Below are 26,974 nucleotides of genomic sequence, written 5' to 3' on the forward strand. Positions count from 1 at the left end.
GATTGTGAGGTGACGAAGACTATTCTCTCTATTTGTATCTTTCCGTCTCTCTCTGTTTCCCTCAGCCAGACTTCCCATCTCTGTATAAAGACCTCAACGAGGTTTCTCACAGCTTGCTTTTTGATGCGATGTCCTTGTCATGTGAAAACCATCTTAAAAACACTCGTATACAGTATGGCATATTTAAACATATAGCGTATATCAGTTGTAATATGGGGAAGATAACATCAAAACAGAGACTTGCAAGACTCTTGTGTTCTCTTTAAGTGACAAGATGTTCAAATAGGCTATTGTCATTTTCCCTCGAGGCCATTCTAGCTTTTGTTGTCTATCAATGTCAAAACTCCTTCACCTCTAACAAACTGACACAAACACACACTCAATTGCCCACCTCTACCTAAAAGCAACTTTGTCTACAGAATGCATACTATGTAATATGTAATATGTATGTATACTAGCAAGGGCTCAGGATGTAGTGGGCATAAAAACAATGTGCAACCCAACTTTATGCCACTGACCTGATTTGGGTGTCACAGTTGGTTTTATCCCTATGGTGCATTTTTCTATACATTTTGTACTCCAGGCAGTTTTGCGCTTTTTCCAAAAACCTTCAAACTACTTTACAGGAGTACCACATAAATATACACATTGAGTTTGAAGAAGCCACTATGTTTCTGACTTGTTATTGCTGTCTTTTTGCCTTCCCTTACACAAAAGCATGCACACACTCATGCACATACATGCGCACACCATCTACTTAATTGAGGAGAAAGTGGTCCAGCGGGACCGGATGGGAGGTGTATGCGCATGTGCTGGAGAGTGTAGCCTTGCGGGATGAACCGTTTGACACATGAGAAGACCCAGAGAAAACAAGCTGTCTGTGGGTTAATTACTACTCCCCTTCGCAGTTAATAAATACATTTCTGATCAAGCACATCAAAAAGGCCCGCCATTAATTTCTCCTGCTGCCCCCCTTTCTCTGGAGCATGTTAGCCTGTGTAAAGAGTGCTCAAGTGTTTCATTGCAATTTGATTTCTTTTAAAACACTTCGCAGTGTGTACGGACTAATTATAGATACATCAAAGAGAAGCTAACTGCCTTTGAATGAGAGTGTGAGAGAGAGGCTAGCGCTGCAGGGGGAAGGCTGCTTGCTCTTTCACTGCTTCACCCCCACCTTTATCGCCCTTTCCCCCTCTCTATCTTTCTTCAGCTATCATAGAATCTATACATCTATCTCAGTTTAGTTTTTTTGGTTCTGTGTTTCTCCCTATTGCTTCCTCTCCTCTGACATCTGCTTTCATGCTTGGCCAGAATGCTCCTCGTTTTCTGTCTCTTTCAGCTGTGTAGTTTTAAAGTAAGATGGGCCATGTTCCCACAGTCATGCTTCTTTGTTTTACCCAATATCCCAATATTTCCTTAAAATTCTAAAGGTTTGATGACTTTGGACTGTGTCTCTCTCTCAGCAATATCCCAACACACAAATGGACCATGTTCCTCTAGCTTCCACATATGCAGTAACCTTCCTTGATCTGAGGATACAATTTCAACCCAGAACAAACCAGAGAGAGTGTGAGGGACCAAGGGGATAGAACCACAGAGAAAGTTGTCCATCACTCCCTCTTCTCAGTATTTTCATCTTTTCGAGGAGTGTGTGGGGTTTGGGTGAACATGTAAGAGGTAGTGGTTGTTGAGTTGAGGAAGGGTTGCCTAACCCGCACTAACCTTCCCGTTCCCAGCGCGAAAAAGAAGCGATCTTATTGGGTGGGACAGGGGAGCATTATATAAGGTCTTATGTAAGAATGCATCTGTCTCCCAGTACACAAATGTGTGGGTGCCAACCAGCCAGCCGCCACAACAGCCCCTCAAGAACATGTTTACGGATTGTAAGTGTCCTCTATGAACACGCCACATATATCCAGTACATGTTTGCAGAACATCTTCCTGTATACTTTGTAGAGCCATCTGTTTCAATCTATAATGAATATAAGTTAGTTTTCTCTCTGTCGTCCTTGGATCTGTGTGTGTGTGTGTGTGTGTGTGTGTGTGTGTGTGTGTGTGTGTGTGTGTGTGTGTGTGTGTGTGTGTGTGTGTGTGTGTGTGTGTGTGTGTGTGTGTGTGTGTGTGTGTGTGTGTGTGTGTGTGTGTGTGTGTGTGTGTGTGTGTGTGTGTGTGTGTGTGTGTGTGTGTGTGTGTTGTGGCTAGGTGTCAGATGTGGGAAGAAATGCTTGAGGTGAGACAGATAGATATGGAGGATTTTTTTCACTCCTTGTGGACTTCATCGCCGTACCGGTGTGTGGAGGATGAGAAATCTGTAACACCGCAGGGTGAATCAGTCTGAGTCGGAGAAGTTAGTTTTACATAGCTCGGAGTTTAGAAAGTGATTACATTTCCCTGCCATGATGAAAGGTTTTTTATGTTGTATGGTATGGGAAGTGTCAAAAAGAACAATAAGATATCATGTGCCTAAACCAATTTTACAAGTTGAAAACAAAGTAAGAAAAGTTCACTGTGCAGCTTTTGAATAGTTGGTCTTCTTGTTTCTCTCTCTTTGATCTTTATTACTATATGTATAGAACCCTTTCCCTTTTTCCATCCCGCAACTCACTCTGCCTAATGTCCTGTTGTCCTCATTTCCTTCATCCTTCTTATTCCCCCTCTGCCAGTCGCGGTGACCCTCAGAGCAGCAGTGGTGCCAACTATTCCCTCTGTGCAGGACTCTTGGCCTGGCAGTGGTCTGTACAGCTCCATGACTGACATGGTAACAGCCCACTGAACACATGGTGCTGTGCAAACATGTCTGTTTCCAGTCCTCAACCTTTTACAGCGTACCTCAGAAAATACACAGATGTAAATAAAGGAATGCATGATATTAGGCAATGCCATTGTGCCTGATCCTCATACTTATACCACTATAGATATTTAAATGTGGTGCTTTTGACCATATACACATAACACACAGTTCATGCATACACATTTAAAGCAGCACTAATGTTCTGCAATACATACTGTACATGTTTCCTTTTTTTGGGGGAATAAAAATATACATTTTGGTTAAAGACTTTTACCGGTGGTTTAAATAAGCCTAGACATTGGAGTTGACCAACAATAGGAAGTGACTTTTAGAAGTATTTTTACGAAAGTAAAGTTGCTGGCATTGTGCAATTTCCAACTCTTAAAATGGCCTAACTAATTCTGGGATGGACTGTTGGCTAAATCTAATGTCTAATGTCAGACAGCAATCAAGTTAATTACAAAAACAAATGTATGAGTAGTTCTTTAAACTGTGTCAAATTAGGGTTCCACATATTTATCTCAAATATTTTTCAACAACGCCTTCAACCTTCACCTGAGTTCATCACCACAAAAAGCCAAACTCACTTTTAATTTGTTGACAAATCATCCTAGCTGTGAAGACGGCCATACACAGGCTAGGAATATCCCCTCGTCTAATGTTGTATGCATGCCTTAGCCGCCTTGAAACTCTGAGTGCTACCCTGTCTATTGCTTCTGGAGGGGATGAAGAGAAGGTTTGTTTTTATCTCAAGGTTCTCCATAGCTGGCGGGCTTGCAAGCGGTGCAGTAGTACTGCAGTTTCCTGTGTGTATGTCTGTCTGCGTGTGCGTACGTTTGTGTATGTCTGCAAGTGGGGGCACACAAGTTGTATGGGTTTAGTGTGTGTCCACGTATGTCTGCGTGCATGTCTGTGTGTGTCAGCCCTCGTCTGGAGAAGCCTGTATCATCCTGAGCAGAACAGCTTGGCGGAGAGCAGCTATCAGAGCCACGTTAGGGTCGGAGAGGAGGAGAGGGTGAGAGGCGATGATAAATGGCTGGAGCACACTAGCAGAAATTAGTGGAGCCGTATGCAAAGCTGTAGCGTTTTGTTTGATGTGAAACAAAAGGACCACCATGACAAAAGTGCCTGCCAGCCTGCTCAGCAGGACAGCAGCCCTCAGGACATACACCATCGTCACTAAGAAAATGTGTATGTGCACTTGCACATGTGCATGCAAGTTGGTACACACTGGCTTGTGAGTGTATGTGCTAATGCATGCATATCATGCATGGTGCTGTTTTCAGTTCCTGTCTATATTATGTATATTATCCCTCTATGTTTTTGTGCCCTGCTCGTAATGACAGACAATGCCTAGCCCTTTGTACACCATGAACAGGCACGGTTTCTTCCTCAGTACAGCTACCGCTTATTTGCTCTATTAAACGGCTGAACTATAGACGTCTAATTTCTTTGTGAATGAATAGGAATCTTAGAGAGCCGATCTCTTCTCAACATAAGGATGTAAATTGAACTGTTTAAATGTCACGGCTAGCAAGCTGATTTGATTTGAATTGATTTGCTTGTTTCTGAAAAAAATACCTCTTTTGCCAAACCTTAGCTGCACTGGCTGCCACAGATAGACCAAGGTCTTTCTTCCCACCTCAACAACACATTGTAGGGCTTCTGAATTCTTCTATCTGCTGTGATTATGTACAAATGGCCTTCATTTGCCATCCATTTCAAAGCTGTAGTGCTGCATTGTGACTAGAGGCAGATGACGCAGACCAAATTACAGCGGGTTTGCTGTCTGAAAAGGATACTCGCACAATAGGCTTTGTGAAGTATTCCCTTCAATACGTCGCCATTATTCTCACCTTTGTTGGTGTTTCTCTCTATGTTTCAGGAGCATCTTTGGTTTCTAGATTACATTGGTTGTGTTGTTAAGGAGGGGGGGGGGGGGGGCTTGGAAATACTTTACTCACCTCTTGTCTTTCTTGTGCTATCCCTTCAATATTAAGGGAAATTGATTTTATGTAAGATTCCAATTGTGTTGTTTGCTGCATTTTTTGATTTCCTTCATTATTAATTCTGTCTTATTGTATTGCTGAACCGTTGCCAGACAATCCAGCTCTTGGAACATAAACACTGTCTGTTGATGTTCTTGGTTTATTATTAAACCAAAAACATAAATTCCTCCTACCATTATGTATAACTGTTTTCCTTTTTCAAGCTTGCTGTTTCATAATGTCACAGTGAACTGAAGTGAAGCAGTAGTTGGCAGGAGTATGACGTGCTCAATACAGCGTGGATCCCTTTGATTTGTTGGCCGAGTTATCCTCCTTTATCATTGCTGCTAGCACCTTCCTGTCCTCTGATTTTCTCCTATGAAACAAGAACTTACTAGCTAGCTTAGTCAGAAAGGATTTTATCAACTAACAAAATTGATTTTAGTTTGCGGTATACCAAAATATCAGGCACCCATTTCTACAAAAGCTATGTAAATAGATGTTACATAGTAAATAAATGTAATACACAAAATGTTAATAAGTCCCCTTATTTCCCTACAGTTTTGGTAGCAGTCTTTGCATACCATTACATCCACAACCGGCTTACTCGTAACTTGACTTCCTATATTCAGTCAGTGGATCAATACAGATGCTGCTGCAGGGCTGTTCAACATTGGCTGTCAGGAAAAGTTCTGAGGAAAATTATTCACCTTGTGTTTAGTGTTTTAGCCGCTGTTCTCCTGAACTTGTGTCAGGAGTACTGCAGGTATAGCAAAATAAAACACCTATATGCTATGTTTTTTTCCCTGTTTCCCTTACTTTTGTCATCAAGTAGAAAGGCCATTTGAGGCATAGCCAACAAACAAGGAATCATTGTTTTTTGGACACTATTATGTAGGTATTGGCATATATGTGACATGTATCCTGAAGTTTACTCTGCAGCTGAGATGCAGACATGTATTTTGACGTTGGAAAGTTCAATACGCTTCAAGATCACTTCCATTACATCATGCTTTCCACCATCAGTTAGAAGAATCAAACTTTGTTTCTCTACATTACTCTGATTGCTTTAACAGCACCTCCATCTTTTCAGCCTTCTCCTTTTGTTCTTTGAGACACAGCTGACTATTTTTCATGACCAGTTCAGTAAGTTGTCTATTATTTTCTGATACAGACAGAAGTAGTAATCAGTCTCCCGGTCGCCCAGTTATCTTGTATGTAATTAAGTCATGTACTATTTCTAATTTGTCTGTGATAGCTTTTGATTGATACCAATTTCAGACTGCGGTTCATGAGGGCATTTGTTAATGTCAGCTGTTCGTTTTGAATAGTATTTCTTCTCTGGTCCTCAGTCTGACCATCCATGGATTTAAATGGTCGAGCACGCTTTCACCAGGTCGTCACGGTTACCCGATCTTCTCTTTCGTTCCTCAATACACACACATGTTGCCATAGTGACATAATTGAAAATCATTACACCTCAAACAAGTATTGTTGAGTTGACTATTCATAAGTCTCCTCTCACCTTTTTGTCTTCCTGTTTTTTTTCTCCCGAGTGAAAAGGAAGTGAAAAATCCATCTGTCCTCAGTCTGCAGAGGCTCTTTTTAATCTCTCTTGTCCTGCCCCACCCACCCCACACCCCACTGACTCAACACGGGGGTCTTTCTTGCCACTTTGTGATATAAGAAGCCAAGCTGAAGCTCATTTGAGTTCAGTTAAATCTTAAGGGATTCATCATTACATATTTACTGGCTGAGGCTGATCTTGCTGTAAGGTTCTACCCTCGTCCCATTGATCTAGTGCGCATGTTCACTCCCGAGGTTAAGGGACGTGCTTCCATTTGCATAAGGCCCTGGGCAAGGTTCTTTCCACCATTGATTGGCCTGTCCATGAGCGCCCCGTGCCTTCTCACATTGATCACTTTGTTTTTTTCCCGGAGACAGTGCTACCCAGAGTTCAGCTGCAGCAGCTCCGGCATTTCAGACCTGCCGGAGGAAGAGACCGAGAGGAAGAAGGGGAAAAGAAAAAGAGAGCACCAGAGAAGTAGCATTCAGAGGGGATGGATGGAAAACTTGAGAGATAATATCTTAATAATTTTGCATACCATACCTTTGAATTTTGACACATTAGCTGAAAAAGTAAAGCCCAGTTTCACCCTGTCACCCCTGTGTGTTAACGGCTTCAGCCTGTGTTTCCCTGAGCTAGGTTTCTGAAAAGTAAACACATGCATATATGCACCTAATCAGATTTACAATGAAACACACAGAACACTCAGCACACACAGGCAAACATTAGCATTTCCAATCATACCTGAATTGCGGCTATATTGAATAGCCCTCCTTCCTTCCTGTTTATTCTCACCCTCTGCTTCAACCCTGCTTGAATCAGAATGCTTTAGAGAAAACTCTCCTCTCACTACGATGTCTTTCACTTAGTTTTTTTCCCCCTCCTTGCCTGTTTCCACTCTTTTACCAACACTGTCTGCCTTTTAGCTGCTTGGACAGTCTTCCCTCTCTCCACCTACTCACTCGGTCAGCGAGGATGCTGTTTGGATTTGCTCAGGCTTTGCTTGCTCTCTACTATATTTTAGCAACATGTTTGATGGTATTGAAAAGTCCATGGTAATAAAAGTTATTTTAACCATATTTTATCGACATCTTGTACAGTATGCTTATACAAGATTTTCACATGAGAGATTTAATCATTTTTTGCATATTCTTAAATATACAAAGGCAGCAATGAAAGGAAACTGACCCTTTAATCATAAATGAAAAGGTTTTCACCAATACCTCAAAATCGTCCTTCTATATACCAATCAGTGATTGTTACATCAGGTTTATGTGTTTGCGCCCTGATTTGTGCATATGGACCATTACATATTTATCCAGCATGGCGTCTGTGGCGGCACTGGGCTCAGACTCCCATGATGCACCTCCTCTCTTTGTCTGCCGTGTGAGAGCAGCGTGCGGCTTTGTCTGCCTCTCTCGTTCCTCTCGGCTCGTTGCCTCAGAGGCAAGGTCTCGCTCCCTTCCCTCTCCTCTACTTCACAGCGCTCTCGCTCTTTCATTCACTCTTTAAAACCCTTTGTCGTTCGCTGTCTTTTACCTTTCTTTCTTAATTCGGAACGAAACTCCACTTCACTCATTCTCCCTTTGCCACTTGCCCTTATGTTCTAAAACCCCATAAACCCTCCCTGTTTATTTGGTCTATCTCCCTCCCCTCTGAGTTTCTTTGGTCACTGTCCTTCTCTCTTGCCACTTATGTGTAAACTTACCTCTTCTCAGTTTCTGGCTTTTTTCTCATGCAGTGGTGTACGGGGTCTTACACCTGTTCTTTGTTCTTCCTCTTTGCTTCCGATAAAACCACACACTTTTTCCCTTCCCTTTCTTAGCCTCAACTTTCCATCGGCATTCTTCATTCTATGACGTCTTAGTCCGTACCTTGACTTGAGACTGACTTCTCTTCTGTGTCTCCTTCACATGCTTTGAAAAATTCTGCCTGTTTGTTTTTTAACAAATGTCTATGTTCAAGACCACCAATTCTCTCTATTTTTGTTGTCTTTCTCACTGTCTCTACCTTTGGTATTGAGCATTCGTCTCTGAGGTGCTGAACAGTAATCCTAATCAGAATTTATTTATTTATTATAATTTAAATGTGGAATTATCTGTAAATATGCTATTTTTACCTACAGATGCAAGAGGCTTTCAATCCTTTAACAAGAACTCCTTATTAAGATGATGTCATGTTTTGTCCTTTTTTCCTATTTCATCTGCTCTGACGTGCCCTTTGTTTTTGATCTCTGGTATACGATGTTCCCACTGTGGTATTTCCATGATATCACCTGCTGTGTCTTGGTGTGTCAGCCTGTTACGACCTAGGTCACCTTCACCAGAGAGGGAATAGGAGCCGCTGACGTGAGGTTTGAATGTGGGGAAGATGACATGTTGACAGCTCAAATGAATCACTCGTCACATGTCATTTTTTTATCCTTCCCACCGCTTGTTAATTCTTCTATAAGAATGCATACAATATACAAGATGGATCTTAAGGACATACGGGGCTGAAATCATCAATGCTTCAATTGAACACTTTCAATTCGGTTCTCTGTGTTTTTCTCTGCACCCAACACTGTGAATGGTCTCATTCTTCCATGGATGTAGGAAGAATAAGTCTTAGGAATTGAAAGGAGAGTGTCGATCCTGAATAGCTGTGAGGAACAGTGAGGCGGATCCTGGTGCAAATGTCAGTGAACTCAGTGACTTCAGGGTTGAAGTTTAAATCCTCTGCTTCTGTTTCTCTCATCTTCTCTCTCCTTTTCTCATTTTTCTTAAAACTCTGCATCTCCATCCACGTCCGCCTCCTTCACTCTCTGCTCTCTGTCTTTCAAAGCTTTTTAAAGTTCATTGAATGCAGTGTTGGGATTCTGCAGTGTATTTCGACTTGCCTATGCTCCAAACCCTTATCAACAGGGTCACGGCATTCTTTTAGTGTGTTTTATAAAGAATTTCTCAGTGTCAATGCATCACTTGCAGCCTGAGCCGTTTATTTCCCGCACATATCTCCGGTGGTAAAGTGGAAAAACATAGTTGAGAAAAAACAGGCAATTTTACAGTCACTTCCCATTTTCTGCACTTTAAGCTTGAAATACCCCATATTGGCTATTCAGCTGATCTATACCCAACTATATAGCCTGCGATACTTATAGAAAGCTGAATTTGAATCCTTTATGGCAATTTCTTTCCATGGGTGTGTTTTAGTTATGTACCTGCAGTAAAACATATTTAATTTTTTAAGCCTGGAAAGCTGACACTGAAAAGAGATGAACTGTTTTATGTGCCATTTTAAGGCTTTATGTGCTGTGAAATACGATGGGGGTTATGAAAGAGCAGAAGGAAGGGAGAGAGAGGAAGAGAGAAGGAGAGCGAGCAAGAGACTCCTGGCGTGGAGCAGCCTTTGATGTCTTAGCTGGCTTGGAGCTGAATGTGGAACTCACTGAAGGGTAGGCCTTGTTTCATGGTGGGAATACGAAGCTGTCCGAGTAAAAGGAAAAGAAAAAACACATTTTAACACATTGTTTTTTTTGATGCATTCTTGTTTGTGTACAGATTTTTGTCTTTAAGCATGAGTGTGCATTTCGCTCCAAAGGCTTGTTTGTTGTCCCAGTGATGTCACTCATTAGTTTGTGGTTCATTTTAAGATATTTTAGCAGGCTGCATTGGGTCGCTCAGTAATTCATAGCCTGTGTGTGTGTGTGTGTGTGTGTGTGTGTGTGTGTGTGTGTGTGTGTGTGTGTGTGTGTGTGTGTGTGCGTGTGCGTGTGCGTGTGCGTGCGTGTCCCTGTCTCATATATATTCTCCCTTCCTATTAGATGGCTTCACACCCGACGATTCCTCTGGACTCCACTGACATCGGCTTTCATGCATGGCCTGCCTGCCTCTCTCCCTCTCCTTCTCCGCCTCTCACTTTCTCGCTCTCTCGGCCTCGACCATTAGAAACATCTTGGTTGTGTCAAGACATCTTTTAACCCCCCACTCCCTCCACCACCAGCCAGCTTACATGTTCAATACACCCCCACACCCCATACGCGCTCCATAACTTCCATCCCTTCTTCATCCCGTGCTCCCTTCACCCCTCACCTTCCTTGCCCCGGTGTCTCACCTCTACCACCTTACTCACCCACCTCCACCCTTGGCCTTCCACATGTGATGCTACTTCTCCCATGAATCTGGCTTCTTAACCCCCGTCTCCCAACCCCACCCCTCCCTTTCTCTCTTCTTCCTGGACTCCCTCCTGTATCTGTTTTTGTGGCTATGCTTGGGTAGTTGATTTGGTCTGATTTCTCTTTGATGAAAACACTAGGGGGCACTGCCTGTCCTTTGTTACCCCTTTCTTTCCCTTAGCAGGCATTGAAGTGTGTATTTTTGTGTGCATGTGTTCTACGTGTGTCGGTGTACTCGTGCATGTGCTCCTGTTTGTTTGTATTTTGTTAAAAAGCAGTCCCTTGTCTGTAATGGATGACACAGATCTGCATGCAAACAGACAGGAAGGCAGGCAGGCAGGCAGGCAGGCAGGCAGCAGGTCTCTGGTGGTCCTTACCCCCCTGTCCCTTCTTCCACTCCCTGTTTCTGTGCGGTGAACCCAGGGGTGTAGGTTAATGAAAAGGGCTTGGACCACCGAGAGGAGCGACAGTCAACTCCCAGACACCTCTGCTCACCTCCAGCCCTCAGAGACCCTTTCTCCATGACAGGCCCCCTCTCCCTTCCTCGCTCCCTACCTCGGCCCTCTTTCCCCTGGGTCACACGACGTTGTCTGGTTGCCCGTTTCCCGCAAAACACAGTTCACCCAGCGTGGCGTAGACAAAGGAAGATAAACTAAAAGAGAGCTTGTTGCATTTCTTGAGTGGATGAGAGATTCTGTTGGTTTTTTTTAAACGTATGAGAGTGGCTGCCCTCCTGTATAAAAAGATGGGGATATAGACAAGGGACATCCGATCATGACACCTGAATGGAAAGGAGGGGACTAAGAGGATCCAGACCTTTTGTTTTTACTCTGCTGGCTGCCCACCTTCATGTGGTCACGTCACAGCTATTGTCTCTGAATCTTTTCTGGACACAAAATCCAAACAACAATAGTGGTCATTCTCACTTCCCTCCTGTGTCCTTAAGTTTGCTAATGAACCTGATTATTTTTGAAGGAAACTTTGAATTATTGATTTGTTTTGGGATTTTTTTTTTGTGGTAAGCAGACAACTGATGAGGGGTGTTTGATAGTGCTAATTGGCAGCTCCCGTCCATGCAGTGTGTGGTTGGTGGTGGGTTGGGGCTGGGCGAAGTGAAGCGCTGCTATTGTTTAGAGGTGTCAAACCCAACACAGAACAAAGAGGATGGGAGAAATGTGCTGTGCTCGCCTATCAGTGTGCTGAAAGCAGTTAAAGTACACACACACACACACACGCACACATAAATATATACTATATATATGTATGGATGCACATGTGTTCGTCCAACTACACACACACACACACACACACACACACACGCACATCAGCACATTACCTGGAGTCACACCCCGCCAGCGTTAACTCACACTGACATGCACACACTCATACACACAGAAACACCCACAAGCGCACTCATGCACACTCATAGACAAACAGCCCTGAAAATGACAAGATAATCACCACATTCAAACTTACCTTCAGCTCCGGGTAAATGCCTTTCTCTGAGATAAACTAATAAATATACTGTTTTCTTTTCAAATGTTCTCCACTGAAGGCCCTAATTACCATACACTGACAAAGACCTGACAGAGGTGTTAGTTAAAAAGGTAATTTGACTACAAGTAGGAGTTTGGGTGGGAAAAAGGGTCAGTGTGCTTTACCCCCCCAACACCCCCCATCCGCCTCTCTCTTTAATGGTTTATTCACGCTTTTCGAGGACTTTTTGCATGATTGACTGACAAGGTCTTTTTCCGAAATAGCATCTTCAGTAATGAGAAATAATTGACTCCCTAATCAAAAAAAGGGTTCATGGAATCCACAAACCCAACTGTAATCTTCTGTGGCATTTCCAGCAGAATTGACAGTCCTCATAGCTTCAGGCTCTATACCACTTTGATTTAATTGCTTTTTTTTTTTTACAAGATTAATAATATACTTTATACTGAATGTTGTGTGTGTGTGTGTGTGTGTGTGTGTCCTGTATGTGCTTGTGTGTTTGTGTGTGAGATTTCCTCCACCTCCTCTCAGGCTTTGTTTTTAATCAATAATATCACTTGAAAAGCACTTCAGCGGTGTAATGCTTTTTTGTTGACTTTTTACATTTAATTCATTAAGGGAAATCACTTTGGTTATTGTATTATTTACAAAAAAGTATATTGCTGTGGTTGTTGTACACATTATTTTCATAAACTCCAGAATAAAATGTTGCAAAGAATAACAAAAGTACATTATTACTTGAGGGTGCCGTCATGTTTTATAAAAAATATAGTTTCTACTTTAAAAACGGCATAACAATGATAGTAGTAACAACAATAATAATAATGATGATTATTATTTGTTAGTGTTAAAATTGTTATTATTAGTTTAGATTTATGTTTAGTAATGGGAGTTATCTATTTTAATATCAGTATGCCGTGTTTAATTAATTCAAACATTATTTTCTTACTTTTTGACTTTTTTATCCTAAAGTAAAAACCCAAACTTAATTCTTTCAATTGTTTAAACATATAGAATAAGATTTGTTATTTAAAGCTAAATGTATTTACCTTCTTTCGTGGTGAATTGAAAACAATCTGAACTGGAACTGTTTGTTTTTCCGTTTTTTCTGTCTCAAGACTAATTGAATTGCTTTGTATTTTCTTATACCCTACATAAATGTTCTTCTAATAATTTTGTTGATTTATTTAAACAATATAATAATTTAAGTGTGCCTCGAGAACGGAAAAGTTTTTACAAGATGGGAAAAATTAACTTGTAGCTTCCTCCAGCCTGTCCGATATGTAATATGGCCTCAGCCGCTTCTCCCTCTAATTCTTTTCTGACTCATCCTTTCGCTCGTTAAAAAGCTGTTTTAAATCATGGCTAGTGGCAATGAGAAGTTAATTTCAGATTGTTATATTTCCATTAATTTCAGTTGGCCTTCTGTAGTTTCCCGTAGACTCTCCTTCTTTTCAGCACAGAGGGATCGCAGGGCCTGTTTTCTTTTTTTATTCTTGTTACTGGGACTCTTTCTTTTCCCTTGCCCCACAGCACAGGAGACGAGCAAATATGAAGGAGTAGAGTTGATAGCTGAAAGGAGGAACACTCTTTTTCACTTTCATTAGCACTGTCTTTTACCCCTCCTCCCCTTTCCTTTCCTTTTTCCCCCATTTTTTTTTTATGTCCACGAGCGGCTTCTTAACCAGAAATGGGTGGAGTGGCCCTGGAAGTTTAAACAAAACACCTCCCCTGAGAATCCAACTCCTTCAGCCCTACAGGGACACACACACAACGAACACACACACACACACACACACCTGATTTACCAGTACTGTGCAGAGCAGCAGGCGTCTCCAGATTTGTTGTTTTTCGTTTAATTTCCCTCCTCTTCTCCTCCCTCATTCACAGCTAAGGTGAAAAAAAGTCCACTGAGATTTTTCGTAGATTTGGCTATTAGCAGGCTCCACCTTTACAAAACACTTACAGTAGCTGGACTTCATGTGTTGATTTGTGTAGTACGAAAGTGAATCTTTCAGCAACAGTGATGTATAAAAACAACAAGTAATGGGCATGTCTTGATAATAACAATAAAAGTGTAAAAAGTCACACAATAGTTCAAATTTAGCTCTACTTCACCTCCTCACAAATTTAGAAGAACCAAGTGAAAATTCCACATCATAGCTTGTTGAAATTTTCTCACTGCACCCCAATTTAGAAATTTTGGCTTGGATACCAACTGTGCGCTCAGTTAGTACAAGGAATCAGTGTGTATCAGCCCCTAAGGGTGTGTGTGTCTTTGTGTGTGCGTCTCAGAAATGGACAGCAGTACCCGATGGATATTTAACACATTAGCTTTGGCAGAGCTGAGAGTGGTGTGAAAACACACTGATTTCCTAAGTGGCAATCATATCAGCCTCGCCTTTAGAGAGGCAGCAGAGAGCAAACATCTGTGTGTGTCTGTGTGTGTGTGTGGGGTGTGTGTGAGTGTGTGTATGTTCAAACTGTTGTTTTTTATTATTTGTGGGTACAAAATACCAGAATAAACTGAGCTTTTATTATTGTTTTATTTTGGCTACAACCCACAATATTTATTTCACTTTTATTTCATTCAATACGTTCTCTTCGTCTTGTGTTTTTTGTTATACATATTTCTTCACGTTTTACTTCATCGCACTACAGTTTTATTTGATGTTTTACATTTTTCCATCTCTCTTTCTACCTGTGTCTTTCTTTCTGCATCTCCCTTCTTCCTCGGCTAGCTCAGGGTTTCATTGTTTGCGGCATCAGCCTGCTCTGCATGTGTGCTTCCCTCTTCGCCTGTCAGTAGTAAGCTGTCTCCTCCCTGCTAGGGTTCAGGAACCACTTGGTTCTCCCCGCTGTCAGTATCACCCTGAGTAACGACACAAAGGTCTCAGCCTCCTCCTCCACCCACCCTAGTTAGGCCCACTCGCTCGCTCACTCCCTCCCTCCGTCAGTCCCGTTCTCCCTTGCCCTATCCATCCTCGTCTCCAGCCGAGAGTCACCCATCCGAAACTATGTTAAAACAGGGTCATCCCCCGGCGTGCACTTAAAGGCTGTCCCTTTAACCTGCTCTGAAATACTTACGGCTATTATTATAGCTTATAAATCATTAAGAAGTTTAATTATACGAAAATTTCATGGTGGAAATGTGCAAGCTGACACATGGGAAGGGGAATTTAATGGGCCAGCAAGTCCCAGCACCGTGAGGGAAAATATTGAGGTTAGGTTTCTATTTTATAGCATTGCCGGAGGGTTGGGAGACAAGAAAGGAACACTTTCAGAATGAGAGAAAAGGCAAAAGGAGAGGATGAGGCCTAGCCTGTATCCAATGCGCGAAAGTAACTTTCTTCTACACTCTGTAGACCAAAGCTGTTAATATGGCCAGTTGATTTGGGAATGATGAAAACATTGCCCAGCGTACCTTGTGCTGGTTTTCTTAACTAAGATGTATTGTAATTAACACAAGACTTTAATTAGTCGCCATGCCGTAATTTCACTTCGTTAAGGAATGCTGCCTAATTAGAAATTAACATTTGGAGAATTTCTGTAATTGCTATCGCCAAACATTAGATTAACATCCCTAACTGCTTATGTTACAAAACGTCCAGTGTCCACTTTCTTAATTGTGTCAATATCATTTCAATGTGAACATTATAGGGGTATTAATACGGCTCGAGTAACTTGAGCAACAGCTACCACTCTTTTAAGTGTGACAGAAATGTAAATTGATCAAACTGTTGGGAGTTAATATCATTAACACATTCTGCAGGTGCTAATTAGAAATTAATTGAATTCTGTTGTGATAACTGTAAACTATAAAATCTTGTTTTATATCTGCTTTGGATTTGAATGCAAGTTCTGTCATGTGAAAGTTAGTAGGTATAGGGACTCATTATTTTATTGTCAAGAAGAAAATGTATGTATTTCTGATAGTGTTCACAATTGTGGAGAGATTTGTTTAGCTACATAGAGAACTTATAGAAAAAACAACATTTAATAAAAATATTAAATCATGAGTGCAAACCAAAACCCTCACTCAGAAAAACTTTCACTCAATTTTGTCTTGAGGAAACTAAATCCGTTTTGTAGCTTTGCACCAGGCAGCTATTGTTTATGAGCAGTCCCTTACCCACAACCCTGTTTGTCCCTCCCTTCCTCCCTGCCCTCTCTTTCTCCTCCATCCTCCCTTCCCGTCTTCCTCTTGTTTTCCATGCGGGCACAAGCGGGGCGCAGCACCCGCAGCCGGCAGGTTTCCTGGCACGCCGCTCCTCATCCTCTGCCTTTTGTTTCCACTAGTGGACAACCATTCTCCACTTCTGCTGTGTCAGTAAATATTTATTGGCCTTCCTTTTCCTCACCGCCCCCACTTGTTGGTGTATATCTGTCTGCATATGTGTGTGTGTGTGTGTGTGTGTGTGTGTGTGTGTGTGTGTGTGTGTGTGTGTGTGTGTGTGTGTGTGTGTGTGTGTGTGTGTGTGTGTGTGTGTGTGTGTGTGTGTGTGTGTGTGTGTGTGTGTGTGTGTGTGTGTGTGTGTGTGTGTGAATTATCTGCAACACGTACAGAGACATACACCACCTCCCACTACCCTGCGTCCTGTGCTGTCACTCATACAATTCGGCAATGCCCCCTCCTCACACCCTATCAAATCTCACCCTGTCTCTCCATCCATCATCCTCCCTTTCTTTCTCACTCTCTCATCTTCCCTCTATCGTGCATGTGGCAAACAGTCGTGACAGGAAAGAGGAAAGAGAGGAGGAAGTTATTGCAGTTTTCTCCTGCTCTTTCCCTCTCGCCCTACACCCTCACCATGACCAGAGTTCATGAGCTGGAGAGTCAGAGAGGAAAAAACTCTGTAAATGCATGTGACCTCACAACACTGATAGATGCACACACACAAACGCACTCCCTCTAGCTCCCTAAGGCCCTGTGGCCTCGTGCTAGAGAGGGCTTCCTTCCTGCGGTTAAGACAAAGGAAGCTGGGGACCGACAGGGGACCTGGGACCGCTGCTTCAAAGCCACAGGAAGCACTGGTGTTGTCTCTTCCTGTGGAGGGTGTCGAGCGTGGGGGGGCAGCTGCCTGTGTTTTCACAGCCAGGGACGAACAAGGATGAGTGTGTTTTGTGTGTGTGTCCGTGTGTCACAGGCAGTGTAGGTAGAGTGGCTGAACACGATGCTCTCCCACTCCTATCCCCCCTCTATGACCTGAGATCAATTGCTAGCAACATACAGCCATTCACAGAAAATGTAGAATCCAAGAGACAGCACACTAGGATCATCAACTCAACCACTGTTTATCCATAAGTCTATTGTCCTCATTGATTTATGATGTAAGAAAATCACTGCCAGAGCATCAGCCAGCCTTTATGTTTGTTTTTTCCAACCCTTGCCACTGCTGACTCTACACATGCTCTCAATGTGTACATGTCTGTGTGTGTTTGTGCTCCTGTTCCAATGTTGGCGTGTAGGGATTTATGGGGGTGTATGTGTTAGTGTGCCCTCGCCATGTGTTCTCCAACCTTCCGGTGTGCACCCGCATACATGTTTGTTTGTTTTTTGTGTATTCGCCCTGGCTTCTATGATGCTGTCCTCTTACTCTCTGGCAGCAACAGGACAGTTAATCAATCAAATATTTAAGCAGTGCTTCAGTGCTCAGTGGGTAGTCCTAGATTATCAGTGGCCATTGGCAGTGAATGGTGCAGCCACATTATAACTGACTGACTGGCATCGTCGCGGGGAGCTTCTCGCTCTCTGTCTCCTCCTTCCCCTTGGTCTTCGCTCACTCCCAGTAACGCTGAAACTCCTCTGTTTCATTCTCAATCCTTTTCTGTCATTCTCTTAGTATATGTTGTTTTTCTTTTTTTTGTTGTTTGCTGTTCTCTATTTGCACTTTCTCTCAATGTATAATTGTGGCTTTTCACATTGACTATCTGGCTGTAAGCAAGGCCCCTTTAAGAGCTCTCATCCTTTATGTCTGTTTCTCTCGCTCTGTATTCTTTCTAGGGATAAGTCTGCCTCTCTCCCCACGGGGATCTCCATTGTGGATTACCATTCAGTTTTCTCCCAATTATCTAGTGGCTTTCGCTGCCTTTGACACATAATTATCAAAGGCCTAAATAATTGTCTTTATTATTGCTGGTGTTTAGATGTAGCATCAGCGGAGCAGTCGCAAGCAAGGGAGCGTCACAGGGAGAGGAGAGAAATTAGGTATTTATCTCGACCAGAGATTAGTTTAGCATGCTGTTAAATGATGTCTCGTCGCTTATTCCAACTCCTCGTCCAGATAAATAAACATGATTAATATGCTCCCCTTCCCTCCTTCATGCACACACCCCACACTAACGTACATACACACACTCCCATCACATATCACATACATCGTCAGTGGCGAAAATAAGATTATACACAACAAAAAGTTTAGCAATTAGCTGGCTTTGTGGCAGGAAGTAGCTGAAAGCGCTAAACACTGTACTTTGGTGAGGGCCATGTGAAAGGTCAGGTTCAAGATACAGGGGTTAAAGAAGTGTGTGTGTGTGTGTGTGTGTGTGTGTGTGTGTGTGTGTGTGTGTGTGTGTGTGTGTGTGTGTGTGTGTGTGTGTGTGTGTGTGTGTGTGTGTGTGTGTGTGTGTGTGTGTGTGTGTGTGTGTGTGTGTGTGTGTGTGTGTGTGTGTGTGTGTGTGTGTGTGTGTGTGTGTGTGTGTGTGTCCAAATGCGTGGGGGATGACTATTTTATAGAGCCTGTGAAAAGGCTGGATTAAGTAGAAATGTGCCAACCAGGGGGTCAGAAAGCTGTGATGATTGAAGGTCTCTATAGCAACCAGACCCTCTTCAGTCAAGTCAGAAAAAAATAGTTTATGAGGAAGAAACAGATGGGGGCGGGGGGAGAAAGCAGAGGGATTTCAAAGTTCAACCAGAGTTTGAATGTAAATTTGGTGGGGGTGAACTCAAGGCTGCGTCATCAGTTGTGACTTAGCTTTGTTATCATGGTTCAGAGGAATATGAACGTGATGTGTATTGCGATCAAATTAAATTCAAATCACAGTTAGATATAGTTTTTCAAAAAAAGCGTGTCAAAAATAGGATGAGACATTTCTTTGACCTTTTGTAGCACACTAAATCATGAAGTGAAAAAGCCCTTAATAGTTTACCTAAATCAGAATGAGTCAGCAATGATGCAAAACCTAATAAAGTACATCAGACAAGTGATTCAACATCAAGGTGCTCTATTAAATAAGGAAACCTATCTTCTACCTTACGACACTGGTTTAGACCATGATGGGACGCATCGTTTTCACTTAAGCTTAAGCTTTTGCTTGTGTCTTAAGGAGAGTGAAAGCCCATTTGCGTCACTGATTGTGTAGCCGACCCTGTGGTCTGATCTCCCCTTGAAGAGAATCAAGGGAAAAGAGTATTTTTCTCTTGGGGAGCATTTATAAATATCCTTTGTTGTGCACATCAGGCCTGCCTGTCGCTCACCTGCTTATTCTCTATTTTCCTTTCATAGTACAATCCATTAAGATTCCTCTTATAACCTTCTGCCTTCTTACAACCCTTCTTATTAAAATGTTTGATATGCGAGTCCCATGTCCAACCCCCACCTGAACTTTACTCTGAATATCCAGCTGCTCTAGCGTTAAAGGAAAGGCCAGTGGAGAGGCGGCAAATGTCTCAACATCTGTGTGCTGGTTTTAGCTCAACAAGTATTTCCACATGTTTCTCTTCACATCTCCCTGTTCAATACAAGACCGATCACAACAGCTGGCCTGTTTCCTTGTTAAAGCTACAGTCTGCGGTTAAATAGTGGATTAGCACATTTAACATTTTGGATAAAGATAGCTAACACTAATTCACAGGATAACATGGTGTAAAATAATAACATGATGATTCTTATGATGAGACTTTACTTTGCTGACCACTTGGGAGCTTAAGGTTTTATTGTAACTGGTTTTTTAGTAAGCCATGAGAATCACCCACCCTGCAGAGGACAGAGACATGCTTAGATTTAGCTTTCAACATGCAGCTTACCACAGTTGTCATTGTGGCTTGTAAAACATGGGAACCAGTGGTGTCAAAATCATTGTGGTCTTAGGCCACACTGCATAGAGCACTCTCTCCTAAAGCCATTATTTGTCAACCTTATTACCCCAACTGTTACCACAGCCAAACATATGTGTGAAGGCATTGCGGCAACAAGGGCTGTCAGAGCAAGTGATTGATATAGCCAGTGCAGGGAGGTGGAGTTCTGTGGTCTTTAATCTTCAGTTGGAGGCATCATTATGAAAACAGACTCTGTTTGGTGAGAGTTGCTGATTTATATTCCCCCCTCATTTCAGCGAATATACAACACAGTGAGAGTATCTTTAAATGGCAAATCAAAGAGAAAAGATGGTTTGAGGAGGGCAAAGAAAAAGTAGTTATAGGTTGTATTTCAAAACAATAAAATAAGCCAAAGGGAAAGTTGCTTTAGCCATTAAAATAAATCCACAAATGCTGGATCCAATCAATTTAAGCAGTTTGAGGATTTTCAAAAGGTCTTGTTATCCCATTTTGAAAAAACCCACCATTTCTCCAGTCACTTGTATTCTTGATGTTAAATTAAGATAATAATCTTGCCCTGTGCAGACATATCCATACTACTCGATTTGCAACCCAGCTCCTCGCCTTCCTTACCAGCTGTGCGTCTTTCTTTGTACATACTTGAATGTTATTATAACCGCTGTCCGTCATTCACTTGTGTCTCCTCCAACTTCCGCCTCTGTTGAGCAGTGCTTTCATATCTGCTTACATCAATTCTTACTATTTTGTGTAACCCGATATATTCATGAACATTACACACACATAAACACATGCACACACACAAAGGCTTCTACATTCCTTATACGTTTTACATATTTTATAGGTTTGCAGAGGTTTAAAATATTTAGAGTTTCTAGGAGGTACTTCTAAAAGAGGCTAGTGGTGAGCAAAAAGTTACCCATTGTGAATTTGGACAACACACTGTTATAAACACACACACACACCAGTACAGTTCACCTTGGCATAAGTGAACAGATTTATTATAGCTCAGTTACACTTTTAATATCCCAGTGATATTCAGTGAACCATACTCATAAAGTGAATTTTCCATCAAAAATAAAAATAAATCAGATGTTTTAAAGGGCATAAAATACTAGCAAGTAGAGAACTATTTATCCTCTTGGAAAGTTGAAATGTTCAGTTTTTCTGCTGAGACTCATGCGATGTTTTTGACTGGGTGGAATCATGTGCGTTTTCCATGGGCAGTCAGTCCACTGTCTCCTGTTTCCTGGCCTCTGCAAGTAGCCCCTATACTCAGGGACTAGCTCGTCTGGCTAGCGCCAGAAAACAGGACCTTGACTGACACCTCCAGTTTTAGAAGGTTGACTTCGCTAGCCCCATGGGCCCAGTTCTGCTAGAGGAAAGGTTTTCAACCAAGCGTGGATGAGGAGGGAGCACAGTGTGTGTAAGTGTGTGTGTGTGTGTGTGTGTGTGTGTGTGTGTGTGTGTGTGTGTGTGTGTGTGTGTGTGTGTGTGTGTGTGTGTGTGTGTGTGTGTGTGTGTGTGTGTGTGTGTGTGTGTGTGTGTGTGTGTGTGTGTGTGTGTGTGTGTGTGTGTTTGTGGTTGTATGATTTTGTGAATACATGTGCGGCGTCTGTCTTCTTTTGTTGTCTATCTCTACAGTTTTCCACTTTTTTTAGGCTTGTCTCTGTCTGCTCTATCCTCCAGCCCAGTAAAGCAGTCTAGTTGAAGCCTTATCAGCCGTATGATGTATGAGTCCTTAGTGCCTTAATAGATTCAATTTATCTCTATACACTCCCACTTTAATTTGTCTGGGCAAGGGAGGATGTATTCAAATGCCCACCGTCATTGTGATGTACAGCCAACGTATCTAGCTGGCTGTAGATGGTCATTGTCTGTGAATTGGTATTTGACTGGTAATGTCTCCAGCTTTCGCCCATTGTGAGTATCAAACTTAGATTTATAGTAGCAACCGCTTAAACCCTCTATGCCTTCCCAAACCTTACACATGCCTCAGCCCTATTTTGTTTTATTACACTTGGGCTTTGAGGCCAATATTTATCCTATTCTTGCAAAAGGGCACCAATTAAGTCCTGATATTCCTATCACTGCCTTAGCTTTAACATTGTCTTTGTCTCCCATTGACTTGCTTGTTTTATTTTCAGGCACTAAACCATAAGCACAATTTTAAGCCAAACCGCAGTCCAGTCGTCCCGAACAAACACACACGTTTCCTTCCTTTTAATGTCATTGAAAGCGATCTGTATGGCTTTTGTGCCATGTGTAGATGACCAGGGAATCACCAAACTCAGTCCACAGATTATGCCCGTACCAAAACCACTAGTATATTTCCCAGCTGCAATAAATGTAAGTGATTGTTAACCTATTGTTGCAAGTCCTGTCCTCTTTTATACCTGTTTTATCTTAAAGCAAAGCAGAGTGAAACTGCTCATTCCCAAGGCCTGAGTACAGTGCTCCTTGGGGTGAGACCAGCGGTGGAGGAAGTCTATTGTAGTGCGGTAACAAGTCCTTTGCGTGACATTTTCCTTGCCGTTGACATTCAGAGGGGAATAGGAAGACGGCCTGCAAAAGCCACATTTTCAGTGACATGTGAAGGGAAAGGGTATTAAGAATGGGGACAGAGGTATTTGAACGTGCACAGGGAAGGACATTTGCACAGAACGTGACAAGGACACGCTATGGCGGAGCAGCTCTTTCATATTTCCCTTTATAACATTATGCTATACACCAGGTAGTATCTGTACTCCCTGTCCACTGGGCCAATGCTATCTTAGTCCAGGGAGTAGGCTGACAGTGTATGTTCGACAGGGAATGTTATTAGGAAAGTATCTACTAACACAATACATGTGTGATATTACTGTTTCTTTTTTTTCTAAATAGGTTATCATAACTCTTACAGCATACAGTCTCTTTGTTTTTCAAATGTTGTCTGAAACAAACCATGTCCTCCTGACTAGTGACTGTGTGATAAACATTCTGCAAAGATTACTAACACCTTTTGAATTTGCTTTTTTTTGGCAGATGAATCAGAGGGAAATCGAGGTGAAGGAAAAGGTTTGTGCTGTTGCTCTGACTGACTCGGCTCACAATATCTGGCTGCAGGAGACCAGCAAAGGCACACAGGATTGGATGCAGCAGGTGAAATGACCACACGTGCAAACACACAAACACTGACTGAAGGGAAACAAAGACACTGCAAACTGTGTAGGGATCTATTCCTGAGCTCCCATCTCATCATGTAAATTCACCCAGCAGTGAGCAGAGGTCTCTTGGATATTGCTCCTCTCTGATTTCTCCCTGCACCAACCCACTGACCTTCACAAGTACCCCTGACCAACAGCTAGCTTTAGAAGTCATAGAGACCCATTGTTTGCATGTTTTCCCTCGCTGGCTATATATATATTTTCTTCACAAGAGCCCACTTTTTCTTCCTGGGTGCATGTCAATGAATAACTAAGATGGTCATCTCTCGCTGGTGCGTGTGTATGCGGCTGGGCATGCATATGTGCATGCATGCATTTGTTTATATGTGCTATGTGTGGGTAAGAGTGTGAGATAGAATGCACGTGCACATGTGCATTTGTGTTAGCTTCATTTTAGCTCTTGCCCTTTCTGGTGTGACCTCTGCGCCATATGCAGCACCTGGGCTCACTCAGTATGCACATACAGATGAGGACCATCCAAGACCAGAGCTGCTCGAGAGCCAGAGATGCAAATGTCATACACACACACACACACACACACACACACACACACACACACACACACACACACACACACACACACACCACACACACTCACTTTATTTGTATTACATCCTCTTTTATATCCCTTGCCTTTTGTTTTTTGCTATTTCTGTCATCTCCCATTTCAAATGACTGTGTGGTTTGTGCATTGAGTGTGTATGACTTGTTAGTGAATGTGTATGTACTGTATGATAGTTTGAGTGGTGGGGATTCAAGGTTGCACTGGCCCCCTTCTCCTTGTCTGGCATTTCCTATTTTTGATTCATCTAAGGGATGTTCGGGACGCAGCATAATTGAAATGTTAAGTGATTTTCTATTTGTGATGATTACCCAGAACAATAAATCTGCAATAACCTTCTTTGTCCAGTCAGAGTTAGGGGACAGGAAAGGATTCACTCTCTCTTATTCATTAACCCACAGCAATTTTTTGGCTGACCTAGAGGAGCTCACCTAATGAAAGGGAATTTTGATAAAAACGCTTACTACATTCTATAGATTTCTTCTGATTTCAGCCTTGGTTTAGTTCGTCCTCTTTTCCCAAAATGCTTAATTAACTGCCTTAACAATACTTTTCGAGGCTCACTTTTCTAAAAGTGCACTCATTACTGTTTGCCAATTCCAAAGCAATGTCTATACTCTATGTATTTCTCTTAGGGACCATTAAACTCATTATGTAAATCATTACATCAATTTTATTTAACAACAACACAAAAATGTGTTTTATGTCCTGAACTTCTAACTTTAACTAAATCATCAGGAAAGACGACAGTGCTGATGCATCTTCCTCTTTCCATCTAGAGAGATGGTTAGAAAAAAATTATACTACTGAATAATATTTTCAGTCAAACATAGTGTTATCCATATTAATTTAAAGCAAGATCGAGACAACTATTAATGGTAAATACTGAAGATCCGATTAAGGGGAAGAATAACAAAAACATTTTATTACATTTTCAAAACCAATAAAATAATTTAAATGACTGAAAATCAGTATTTCATCGAGTCCCTGGCTTCTTGGCATGGAACATGCTCCAGGCCAGCATTAGGATTGAGTTAAATCCATTAATGTGTCACTAGTCATTTACATTAGAAACCAATGCTTTGTATGTGCAGTGATTCCACCAAAAGGTCATGGTCTGTGATCCACCCAATATGCAAATGATCGCCGGCTTTCTATCATTGGCTTGGTTTTCTGATGTCTAGCTTTGAATGACTTCACATGCATGCAGTTGTTATTGCACATAGAACCCCTAGTAATTCTCTTTTTTACCTTCTTTGTATACATCTATATCAATGACCCATACACGGCTGGATTTTGAACGTAAACAACACTTGGATTGCTCACTAGAGTACAAGAATACACAACACACACAGGAAGGGCAGAAGGTGTCGCACATCACAGAGGGGAGCTAGCAGTGAACCCTGCATAATGCCCTGGGTGGTGTATAAATGTGGGTGCCTGTACGAGTGGGGCCATGTGAGGTCGGGGCACCCCAGCAGTGCACTGCTCTGTTCTCCTCGGACAGAGATAATTCCCTCCCTCCGGGGTTCATAAGGTCACTGGATGGTGGGATAGAGCATAGAAAAGAGGAAAGTGAAAGAGAGGAGATGGGATTTGGAGATCTGCTCCTGCTGGGCAAGGTTATGTAGACCAAATGGGTCAGACGAGGGGCAACTGACGTCACCGCCAGGATACAAAACACAGAGTGAAGGTGAAAGAAAGAAAATACAGCCGGGATATATATATATAGATATGGATGGAGTCTCTTTACTTCTCCTTATATATATATATATATATATATATATATATAAGAAGTAAAGAGACTCCATCCATTCAGTGATACAGAAAGAAATAAAGTATGAGAAACGTTCAATTATTTAGTTCCCGTTGACTGCCGCAGAGAAACCACAGGTTAGAACTGTGGAAAAGAAAAACAAAAAGACAGGTAGGATATGAATGGAGTGAATACAGATGGAAGAAAGAGATGAAGAGATGTATGTGGAGATAGATGAGTAGCATAGTGAGGAGAAGTAAGTGGGAGAGAGAAATGCGAATGATGGTGTACAGCTGGCAGCCTGTCACAGTCTCCAAGGTGTCTCCTGTCACTGTGCTGGCCTGCTGTCACACTCTAGTGGCCTGCCCAGAGCACACACACACACAAACACACACACATACACACACACACACACACACACAAATACAGACACACATACACACAAATACAGACACACATACACATACAAAGTACACTATGGTCATGAATAAACCATCCTAATCCATAGAGATTATACAGCAACTGGGGGAGGTGGGAGAGAGGCAGACACAGAGAGAGTGAGCAAGAATTGATACTCAGGACTACTTTCTGAGAAGTTAGGTAGCAGGCTGTCATGTGTGTTATGGTTTGGAAGACTTTTGTACACTTGGCAAATAGTTTTTTTGCCTTGGGACTCCGTTCTGTTTGCTTTCAGAAAGAAAAATCGGACATATGTTTGGGTTTTTATTTGCATTCAGATCTATAGAACAGTTTCCATTAAAAAAAGACCAACAAGATCATTTTTTTTTTAAAATGAAAATGTCGTATGTTTTATATCGCCTTTTTACATTGTGATTATAAAGGCCTGTTTATGAACAATGGTGAACCAGAGTTCATGATATCTGGTATAATGGAGTTTATGAAAGGTAGGGAGTACCCATCCCTTTTTAGAGGCTGTATTCCTGTGACTCTTACATGTGTAGTGGATGTGGACACCTATGAGAGACCTATTTGGTCCTTGTGAAGGCTCCATTAGATCACCCTGCCTTCAGCTAAGTGCAGTGTTTTGTGTCCATTACTCTGTGTGTGTGTGTGTGTGTGTGTGTGTGTGTGTGTGTGTGTGTGTGTGTGTGTGTGTGTGTGTGTGTGTGTGTGTGTGTGTGTGTGTGTGTGTGTGTGTGTGTGTACGTGTACGTGTGTGTGTGTGTGTGTGTGTGTGTGTGTGTGTGTGTGTGTGTGTGTGTGTGTGTGTGTGTGTGTGTGTGTGTGTGTGTGTGTGTGTGTGTGTGTGTGAGCATGTGTGAGCATGGCTTCCACTCTGACTTGCAGAAAACAGCAGGTAGTGGATCACACACACACACACACACACACACACACACACACACACACACACACACACACACAAACACACCCGCCCGC

At 42.2% G+C, this 26,974-nt stretch overlaps 1 protein-coding gene across 4 annotated transcripts in view; it reads left to right on the forward strand.

Annotated features, from left to right (window-relative positions):
• Positions 1-26,974, forward strand: part of arb2a (ARB2 cotranscriptional regulator A) — a 146,823-nt gene that overhangs the window by 69,300 nt on the left and 50,549 nt on the right. For all 4 annotated transcript variants that reach the window (XM_063897400.1, XM_063897397.1, XM_063897396.1 and 1 more), the window contains exon 9: positions 23,077-23,193. In XM_063897400.1, the coding sequence (XP_063753470.1) occupies positions 23,077-23,193 (117 nt within the window). The remainder of the gene's footprint in view (positions 1-23,076; positions 23,194-26,974) is intronic.

This window comes from Eleginops maclovinus, chromosome 12, assembly GCF_036324505.1.
Source record: "Eleginops maclovinus isolate JMC-PN-2008 ecotype Puerto Natales chromosome 12, JC_Emac_rtc_rv5, whole genome shotgun sequence".
In the NCBI taxonomy this organism is placed as follows: domain Eukaryota; kingdom Metazoa; phylum Chordata; class Actinopteri; order Perciformes; family Eleginopidae; genus Eleginops; species Eleginops maclovinus.